General features: G+C 41.3%; 1 protein-coding gene across 2 annotated transcripts; it reads right to left on the bottom strand.

Annotated features, from left to right (window-relative positions):
• Positions 1 to 8,018: 8,018 nt before the first annotated feature.
• On the bottom strand, positions 8,019 to 10,023 carry GPR12 (G protein-coupled receptor 12). 2 transcript variants are annotated; one of them, XM_050937291.1, is made up of 2 exons: positions 9,843 to 10,023; positions 8,019 to 9,102 (listed from the first exon to the last, which is right to left on the bottom strand). In XM_050937291.1, exon 2 carries the CDS (start codon positions 9,085 to 9,087, stop codon positions 8,083 to 8,085), a length of 1,005 nt encoding a protein of 334 aa, XP_050793248.1. In that variant the 5' UTR covers positions 9,088 to 9,102; positions 9,843 to 10,023; the 3' UTR covers positions 8,019 to 8,082. The 2 variants fall into 2 exon arrangements, with proteins under 2 accessions (XP_050793248.1, XP_050793249.1); XM_050937292.1 differs by having other exon boundaries at positions 8,019 to 9,099; positions 9,843 to 9,918.
• Positions 10,024 to 10,678: the final 655 nt, after the last annotated feature.

Genomic DNA, 10,678 nt, shown 5'->3' with positions numbered 1-10,678 from the left:
TTCTAATGTGCAGAAGTGGCACCTATTCACGCTCTAGGTGCTTTGCTATCAATTCAACGCTAGTCTTCCAGCGGTCCCCAGCAAAATGTAGCCTCAACAAATGTAGCCTCAACACATTAAGACTGACCTTCCTCAAAAGCCTGGGTAAAGTATACCCTGAAGATCAACAAACACACTTGAAATAGACTGGATCTGCTCCACTATTATTGAAAAACACTCTTAAGATCACTATAGCCGAAAAATATTAATGATTTTTTTAACTTGGCTCTATGTTTTCAATCTGTTTACCGTGTGCATTTGACTGTATTTTGTGCAATTAGTCCCACTCTTTTGTGGATGGTCACTTTCTGGCCCTGTTTGATATACTGGCCTAATGACACCACCCTCACATATTGCTCTGGAGAGACCTTGTATATTCTGTTCCTTTAGGGTGTTTAACACTGACAGCAGCAATAAAGCTTAGACTGAAGAGGAAGCAAGGGGAAATGTAGACACAGATGAACAAGAAAGGAAAATGGGAGGAGTTTAGACACTATGGCTAATTTATATATTAGCTCAATTTTAGTTACCCCTTCTATTTCCTTTACAGTGCTCAGAACTATTTCAAGAATAGCCTTTTATGTGCTCTAGAACTGGCTGTTCTAAGAAGACGATCCATCAAGTTGTCAAGAAATTGATTCTCTACACCAGGGGTTCTCAACCTTTTTCTTTCTGAGGCCCCCTCAGTCATGCTATAAAAACTCCACGGCCCACTTGTGCCATAATAACTGGTTTTCTGCATCTAAAAGCCAGAGCCGGCGTTAAGGGGTAGCAAGCGGGGCAATTGCCCAGGGCCCCATGCCACAGGGGGCACTGTAAAGCTAAGTTGCTCAGGCTTCTACTTCAGCCCCAGGTGGCAGAGCTCAGGGCCCCAGGCTTCAGCCCCATGCAGTGGAACTCCAGCTTTCTGCCCTAGGCCCCAGCAAATCTAACACTGATCCTGTTTGGCGGAACCCCTAAAACTTACTTGCAACCCCGGATCCCTGTTTGAGAACCACTGCTCTAAACCTCTTTCCAATGTGACATCTAACCAGTCTATATGAGGGTAGGTGAGGTCACCCATTACTACTCATTTGTTATATTTAATTGCATCTTTGATTCTTCTCTAAAGTGTGCTCTTGTCATAAACAGGTAGCTAAGGGTTAATGTTCTTTTACCTGTAAAGGGGTAACACCAGTAATCTGAAACACCTGACCAGAGGACCAATCAGGAAACAAGACTTTTTCAAATCTGGGTGGAGGGAAGTTTGTGTGTGAGTTCTTTGTCTTTTGTCTTGTGTCTGTACCCTCTCGGCTCTGAGAGTAATCTTTCTGTCTCCTGGCTTTCTAATCTTCTGTTTCCAAGTTGCAAGTACAAGGGTAGTAAGACAATAAGTTTATATTGTTTTTTTTTTGTATTTACATGTGTGTAGTTGCTGGAATGTTTAAATTGTATTCTTTTTGGATAAGGCTGGTTATTCATTTTTTTCCTTTAAGCAAATGACCCTGTATTTGTCACCTTAATACAGAGAGACCATTTTTTTGTATTTTTCTTTCTTTTTATAAAGCTTTCTTTTTAAGACCTGTTGGAGTTTTTCTTTAGTGGGGACTCCAGGGAATTGAGTCTGCAGCTCACCAGGGAATTAGTGGGAGGAAGAAGTCAGGGGGGAAATCTCTTTGTGTTAGATTTACTAAGCCTGACTTTGCATACCCTCTGGGTGAGGGAGGAAGAGAGATTAGCTCTCTCAGTACTTCTGTCTCCAGGACTGGAAACAGGGAGGGTGGAGTCCCTCTGTTTAGATTCACGGAGCTTGCTTCTGTATATCTCTCCAGGAACCCAGGGAGGGAACACCTGGAGGGGAAGAGGGGGAAGGGAAATGGTTTATTCCCCTTTGTTGTGAGACTCAAGGAATCTGAGTCTTGGGGTCCCCCAGGGAAGGTTTTGGGGAGACCACAGTGAGCTAGGCACTGTATAAATCCCTGGCTGGTGGCAGTGTTATCAGGTCCAAGCTGGTAACTAAGCTTGGAGGTTTTCATGCTAACACCCATATTTTGGATGCTAAGGTCCAGATCTGGGAAAAAATGTTATGACATGAATGAATAACCAGCCTTATCCAAAAAGAATACAATTTAAACATTCCAGCAACTACACACATGTAAATACAAAAAAAAACAATATAAATTTATTGTCTTACTACCCTTGTACTTACAACTTGGAAACAGAAGATTAGAAAGCCAGGAGACAGAAAGATCACTCTCAGAGCCGAGAGGGTACAGACACAAGACAAAAGACAAAGAACTCACACACAAACTTCCCTCCACCCAGATTTGAAAAAGTCTTGTTTCCTGATTGGTCCTCTGGTCAGGTGTTTCAGATTACTGGTGTTACCCCTTTACAGGTAAAAAAACATTAACCCTTAGCTATCTGTTTATGACAGCTCTCAATATCTTTCTCCTGATCAGGAGGTCAGTGGTACCCTAACAGTGTACTTTTAGTCTTATACTTAAGATTTGCATCCAGTAAGATACTCTTATGGTCAGAAATCTGATCTCATGAGATGCTGTTCAGTCTTTCCGGCAAAGTGATAATCCTCTGCCTCTGTTACGTAGTCTGTCCATTCTATATAGTATACAGCCAGGTATATCATTCCTTTCTCCATTCCACCTAAATGCCTATAATGTCAAAATCTCTTTCTATTGCCAGACATTCTAGTTCTCCTATTTTTGCTTTCAAGCTTTTCACGCTGTTATGTATGCAATTACCTTTTTTTATTTTTGGATGGTACCTGAGCTATCAGCATTATCTTCTATTTTAAACACAGGGAAACAATTGGTGTCTTGGATATAACTATGTGAAAACAGTTGATTTTTAAATGGTGACCTCTCCACACAATATTTTCACTCAAAAGCAGGAGCGCACGCCCTTCCTGTGGATGAAAGTCAGTTCCCCAATTTTGAAAATATGGTCCTTTGGCTCCAGCACAAATTTACATAAGTGAGGAAACTGACAATTATGCATGAACAGCCTGATTATCAATAGTGCTGAGCAGTCCCAGCTCTCCTTGAAGCAAACGGGAGCTGCTGGTGCTCAGCAACATTGCAAAATCAAACCACAAATGTCCAATATTTAGTAACTATAGTAGGGAGGAAAAGCGGGTAATGAGAAAAGAATGAGCTGGGTGTGAAATTCAACCTGAGCCTGATCCAAAACCCACTGAAGACAATGGGAGACTTTCCACTGACTTCAGTAAGTTTCAGAGTAGGCCCCTCCATGATGAGGGATGGAACAAGGCCCTTTACACCACTTAGCTTCTATTACAGAGATATGGGAAGCGAGAAATGATGGTGTGCCAGCATCCCCTGCACACTGCAAAGCAGAGCTTTCTGCTTGCTTTAAACAGGGCTGGGCATGCGGGAGGTGGAGGATGTGTTCTTCAATTATACCAAAATCATGTTCCTTTCATACTCCAAAATTGGGGTTCAGCGGCCAATGAGCATGGATAATCTGATCTCTAGGGTCCTCTGGCCCCTCCACTATTTTCAACATTGCAAACACTGTAAATTTGGGGTACTTTCAGTGCAGGTCTTGTGAAAACCTATGGTTTTTTATTTAGATTAACCTAAAACTTGAAACTCTGCATATAATTAAAATTATGCTAACACTGTTCTATAAACTAAATTTTAAACGATATAAAAGAATACAATCCATAGAAATACCTACTACATTAACATAATGCTCTCTTGGAAATATTATGAATTCAGGATACGAAAACTGAGATAAACAGTTATCCACAAAAATTTCAACACAATAACTTCAATGATCATAATGCAACCAGCCTGAAACAATGTCCCATGTAATACTATAATCAGTGCCTAACAGTAAAGTATGAATTCTGCTTACATAAAGTCCTTGCACAGGTGAGATTTGCTTATTGAAACACAATATTTTATCTAATGATTTTATTGCTTCCTCACTATTGCTTTGACTCTACAGCTTATATAAACTGTATCTTATTGGGACTTTATTGCTCTTATAACAAAAGCCTTTTTTTGCATTATTGCTAAAATGTTAAATGCTAGGAAAAATAAAAAAAATCTAGCAAAAGCTTTTAGGTTGGGTACACAAACCACGGGCTGCAACAGGTTTCAACATTAAAGATACAAGTTATTACTAACCATAGATCTAGCATGTTAATAATTTAAAACAAAGTAAATATTCTTTTAATTAAAGTGTGCATGTGCATTTTTAAAACACTTGAATTGATGACTGAGATGTGAAGAATCCCAATATTGCTAAGAATGGTCAATTTAACACCTCTGGGACTAGTATTGTTCAATATTACATGTTCCTTCAAACTGTTCAATGGGGGCAGGTCCCTGTGTCTGTGTGGAGTCCCACTAACTTCAGGGGGATTCCATGTGGTGCTGGGCTCTGCCCACATGGAACAATTTGCAGAACTGTGGCCCAAGACAGAACTGTCTAGATACAGAAACTTGAATAGAATGTTGGACAGAACCATCTATTTCTGTGAGGTCAACTGGTTTTTAAGAAGCATTTCTTCTCGTTGAACTATTGAATCTGATGAGGCAAGTGTTTAATACGCAGATATGAACACAAGGTCATTCGGATGTATATTATGCAGTATTTACCTCAGGACTATTAGTTTTACAGTTACATAATTTTGGACTCAATCCTGTAGTCCTACATAGGCCAAACTTACTGACTTCTAGCAGAATTTTGGCCTCTGTCAGGACTATTACTGAAGAGTCCAGATCATTCAAGCTATTAAAATGACCATAGTAACATCAAGGGCAAGGTAATGACTCTGAAGTCACAATTCAATTGCTGGTCTGTTTCTGAAGCAGTGCACCTACAGGCACTGCCCCTCACTTGGGGCAAATAGTGTTTCTATAATCTAGCCCTATCTGAACATTACTCTGTAATTTTAATCCTTCTCTATCCTAAATTCAGCCCAGATGGTGTCCTGAGATCTGCATGTGAAGAGGACCCTCTGGGTACAAATCTCTCTGATCCTGCATGGAAGAAGAGTGTAGTGTCTTCCCTGGCTGATCTACAGGTCTAAGTTCCACACTGAGTGAAGAGGTGAACATCAGGTAAGCCAGAAGCGGAGGAGAGGGTAAGGTTATGGTGGGGACCCACATTGTCCCCCTCTGGCATCCTTGGATATTTTCTGCTGAATCCTCCTATCAGACCAGAGCAGAGGCATACAGCCTCTATGTGGTAAGATGCGGCCTCCTACAGATCTCTGGAGATCTTCCAGATTTGTTGGTAAGTACAATGGCCTACTTGGGCAAGGGGGTGGGAATCTCTCTGATGGAACAACCAATGAAATCACAGATCTCTTCTCCAGAGCCCCATGTTATGGGTTTTGCCACAGGAGGGCGTGATCCAGACTGGAAGAGAAGGGGGGCAAGAGCAGAGGAAGGATGGTCCAGTGGTTAGGAAACTAGATTGCTACTCAGGAGACTGAGGCTCAATTCTATGCTCTGCCATGTATTTCCTGTGTGACCTTGGGCAAGTCAGTGGGTGTCACTGTGTCTCTCTTCCCTAGCTGTAAACAGTGGATGATAGTCCCTCCTTACCTCACGGGGCTATTGTGAGGATAAAGACATAAAAATAATTGTGAGGTGCTCAGATACTCTAGTAATGGAGGGGCATTTTAGTACCTAGACAGAACTGGAGCAAAACTCAGTTCCTCTTGGGATAGAATTTTAGTCACAACTGTAGGTGTTTGTCCTGATCAGTTTTTGGCACTTTGATGCAACTGACCAAACTCATGGAAAGGAAAGAGGAAGAGAGGGGTAGGTTTTGTTTGTATAGTTTTAACAAGTCTTATCTGTGTTTGTTAACAAGCAAATAGCATTTGTGACCCTTATGCATAATTCATTTCAAAATTTTAACAAATTATCCTAGCAACGATTTCGAATATTTGATACTTGTGTGTGTGTGCATGTGTGTATATCTACATTTTAAACAATCAGGTATATATACATCATAGGTATTTATGAAGTGATGATTTCTTAAAAACAATAGAAAACTGGTAACTACTAGAACTTCATTAATATTCAGGGATAGATAAAGAACACAAATATCCTATATAGTTTGAGGGGAGATTTCAGTGGATGTTGAGCACCTACAAATCCCAGTGAAGCCAACGGGAGTTGCAAGAGCACAGTCCTGTCAAGATAAGGCCGCCACCATACAATATTAAATTTGATTAGATTAATGTAAAGTAATAGCCAGATATCATGAACCAAGTAAATAATGGAATTTGAATCTGGCATTGAAACTAAAATAAATTATTGCTAATATAGAAGTGACTCACATTTGAAATTTAATTCTGGGTATAGCATATGGATTATTAATGTCACAGAACTTTGCCACAAAAGCTACAGTGTTCCAAAAGTTTAAATGAAAGGAAAGATACCAGTTGAAAAGATTGAGTGACAGCAGTATAGTAGTGTATACTCTCTATACTGTACAGGTATTTTTCATCAAAATTTGAGATTTTTTTTAAAGTATAATGGAAGATACTAAAGCAACAATATAGTTTATTTACTTTGACATTCAGGGGACTACACCCCAATATTGGTGCCTAGGCATTTACACATGTAACTTCCATCAGCACTAATGGAAGTTTTACTATAAATTCCCATTCACTGATGAAAGAATATACCTCAAGTTTAACACAGAAATCCAAAATCAGGGTTTTTTTTTTCCGGTAAGCTTTTTCTTCTGTCAATACAACCTTGTTATTAGAAAACAACATTTTTGTTCTAATAATCTAATGTGGCTTCAGGGAAAAGATCAGAAGCAGCTTAAATTAAACCATTCATGAAAGGAAGCTTTGCCTTTTACACAAGGAGTATTATCTTAGAATGAAGTGAAATGATATGCATATAGTACTGAGAATCATAATATGTGATGGACTCAAAGATTAAATTGTTAGAATAGCAGAAAGTATGTTCTGTAGGCATTTTTGCTATATACGATTATGCACCTGACATCCTCAAAGAATTTTCAAACTTCAGAATCTGAAACCATAGCAGAACAATGAAATAACACTTGTGTATCAATAGCAAACTTTAGGGAACCATTTACTGTAGGTACTAAAAATATACTATTTTAAGCAAGTTATTTTATTAAATATTTCCTCATACACTTCTGAAAATATTAATCTGTCAAAGAAACTTAAAATGCTGCACCTATTACAATGCAGAATTCCTAGAGGCCATATTGTGCCATAGATTTCTGAGTAGAACTCCACATCAATTTAAATGAGGAATTCTGCGTAAAAATCAATGTTATAATAGGCCCTGATGTTTTATATTTTTAAAAATGTATAGTTGATTTTTTAAAAGAAACAAAACAGCAGTAAAGACAAAATGTACATTCTATTCTAGCATCTATCCAGAACTCATGAGAAAATAGGTAACATTTTAAAATACTGATCAATTTATACTGAGATATAAAACAGTAAACCTGCACAAGTACTTCCTCATTTTAGCAAATTAATGGCCCAGAAAGTATTACAATAAATACCAAATGAATCAGTAGTTATTGGATCATTGTTTTAAATTGATGATATACATTTTAGTTTATGTCAACAGAACGAAGGACATAGTCTTCTTTACTGTTTCACTAAGGCTAAGAGAGAGAATTTCTGACAACAGAAAAATCATGCAGTATAACTGAGCTCAAGCACATAAACTATTTTAAAAAGGCTACAACTCTTCAGTCTACCTTTTTTAACTAATAAAGTTAACTTAGAATCATAGTGAATGTGAATGACTGGTTTAGTCTATTGATAGAACCTGAGCAGCAATACAATTTGAAAGAACACTAATCATTTTGATTTTTGAAATCTTCCTTAAACCACTGAGTTCATTTTGGTTAATGGCGTTTCTCTTTACAAAAGGGTCAGTGCATCCTGTGGCTTGAATATGAATTAGATATGTACAATCTAAGGAATGTATCTAACCAAAGAGCGTTGCAGGAATTTCTGAAAAACAAAATGCTAAATAAAGTCCTCTTAGCTGTTAATCAAACATCACTAGGTGATCTTGCTCTTTGAGACAGGCTAGAAGGGATACAGCCACAGCAGATGAGCCAAAATGCTTTTTGTATTTCCTGGTTTCTAAAAGCATATATTACTGGATTGATGATGGAATTGTAGGTGGCTGGCAGGAGAGTGGCATAGGTATATATTGAAGGATATGTGTAATCTGCTATTAAAGAATAGAGCGTAAAAGGCATCCAACAAGCAGCAAAGGTCCCCAAAATAATGGCCAAAGTAGACACTCCTTTTCGGGTGGTCACATAATGGGATGTGGCCAGGAAATGGTGTTGCAAGGCAATCTGATGGGCATGGCGCATCACGATTTTACAAATTTGAATGTAGAGCTGCAGCATGAGAGCAAACATGAGCAAGAAAGAGACTGAAAGGATAGCTGCATTATTTTTAGTGAGCGGTCTGATAACACTGCAGGTGGATTCATCTTTGAGGCAGTTCCAGCCCATTATAGGCAGCAGTCCAATACAGATAGATGCTCCCCAGAGCAAAATAAGCATGATATAAGTAAAAGTGACAGTCCTTTCTGAATTATAAGTCAAAGCATAATACAATGAGAGGTAACGATCAACAGTAATAGCCAGCAAGCTGCAGACAGAGGCAGAGAAGGAGGCAACAATCAGTCCAATAGTGACCAGTTTTGTAGCTTCTGATTGTAGAAGATAGGCAAAAATAAAATTGATGATCAATCCAATTCCTGCTAAGAGGTCTGCAAGTGCCAGGCTGCCTATCAGAAGGAACATGGGGGCACGAAGATTAGGATTTTGGAAAATGATAAGGACCACAATGGCATTTTCACAGGAGATAAGGGTTCCTGAAGTACACAAAACAATGTCCCAGGGGTTTACTATGAGCTCTGGTTCTGGGTCTACGACAGGAATCAGGGAGGAGACTGCAGTTGAGACATTCTCTGGAGAGCTGGCTTCTAAGTGATCTTGAGGCAGCCAGCTTAAATTAACCTTCAGATCTTCATTCATTTTAACCCCTGTCTTCTTCAATGAAAAGACATTTTTTAATGTTCAGATACAGTACTAGTGAATTCAAGAACATGCAATACCTTAGCTATTTCTATTAATCTCATATGCAGGCAGGCACATGTTACATAAACGTGACAGTACAAATGATGAAGAAAAATATGTAATTTAAAATTGCCTAAAATTATTTAAAGAAAACAAAAGAACAGGACATGAAGTAATTAGAGAGATTTTCTTCATTAAATGGAAGAGGAGAACAAGTGAAATGTGGTATGGACACATAGTACTGAACTAAAGAAATAAAAACCCGTTAACATAGCTAGAACTGTTTGAAAGGTGTTTTGGTTTAACAAGATGAACAAAACCCACAGCACATGAGTTTAAATACCGAAAAAGAGCAATTGTTGCATGATGCATGAAATAAAATCATGTCACCAGCTGGGTTTGCAATTAAACATCAAGGTTTTTTACCATTTTGTTAAGAATGCTCATGATTCAAACCTGGAGCAGACAATACTGCAAAATTCTTTTAACCCCCGGAGCCACCGTCCTATTTACCTCAGCTAGAAATTCGGGCTGGGGGATATTTACCCTGCAGGGCATCCTTGGCCGTGAATTAATAGCAATGGAGGTGATGAGGTGGGGGAGACAGAGCAATGCCATGCAAGCATCTGTGCGAGGGTAACACAATCTCATACAGACAGATGGAAACAGACAGTGACAGACAGACAGCGGGACTAGCCCTGCATGGTGGTCACCTTGGCTTCTCCCCTGCTGGAAGAGGAGAGTCTCCAGGTCCTTTCTATGCAGCAGAGCAGGCTGCTCCTGGCAGGCTCATTGTTAGCACTGCACAGACACGGGGAGGGGGCGGCAGTGCCAGCTCCTGGCTGTGCAGTAGGGAGCGCAGGTGCAATCCCCTCCGCGCTGGCCCCTGGACGCGGTGCCTGGTGCATGGGGCTGAGGCAGAGAGAGGCGCAGGCACGCGCGCACAACACAGGAACAGAGGCGGGGGCGCGCGCCGGGCGGCGCTGCCAGTCCGCGGGAAGAGCAGCTGAAGGCACGTGCGCAGCAGTGGAAAGGGGTCGCGTGAGCGGCGCGCGCACGGACCCAAGTTGGTGGGGAGGAGCTGAGGCACGCGCTGACAGGGAGACACCTGCTGCTCCCTGGTGCGCCGGCGCAGAAGCAGCCGTCCCTGCCCCCAGACGACCTTCTGGGAGGAGGGCTAGAATGAGGGGTTGTCTGCGCGCCCCGCTGGGCTCGAGCGCCGGGTGCTGCGCTCTGAGCCCCTCCCCCTCCGCCTCCATAAGCAGCCCCGCTACAGCCTCCCCTGCCCCAGCTACAGCTCCCGCCTCCCTGAGCAGCCCCCACCTCAGCTACAGCCCCCCGCCTCCTTGAGCCTCCCTCACCCTAGCTACAGCCCCCCGGTTCCCTGAGCATCCCCCAGCTAGCTTCCCGCCTCCCTGATCCTCCCCCTTCCCTGAGCATCCCCTACCCTAGCTACAGCCCCTGCCTCCCTGAGCATCCCTCAGCTAGCCCCCTGCCTCCAGCTCCCTGAGCCTCCCCCCTTCTCTGAGCATCCCCCAGCTACAGCCCC

Source organism: Gopherus flavomarginatus, chromosome 1 (assembly GCF_025201925.1).
Source record: "Gopherus flavomarginatus isolate rGopFla2 chromosome 1, rGopFla2.mat.asm, whole genome shotgun sequence".
Classification (NCBI taxonomy): Eukaryota; Metazoa; Chordata; order Testudines; family Testudinidae; genus Gopherus; species Gopherus flavomarginatus.
Note: the sequence above shows the minus strand (reverse complement) of the source record. Positions and strands in the feature narration are given on the sequence as shown.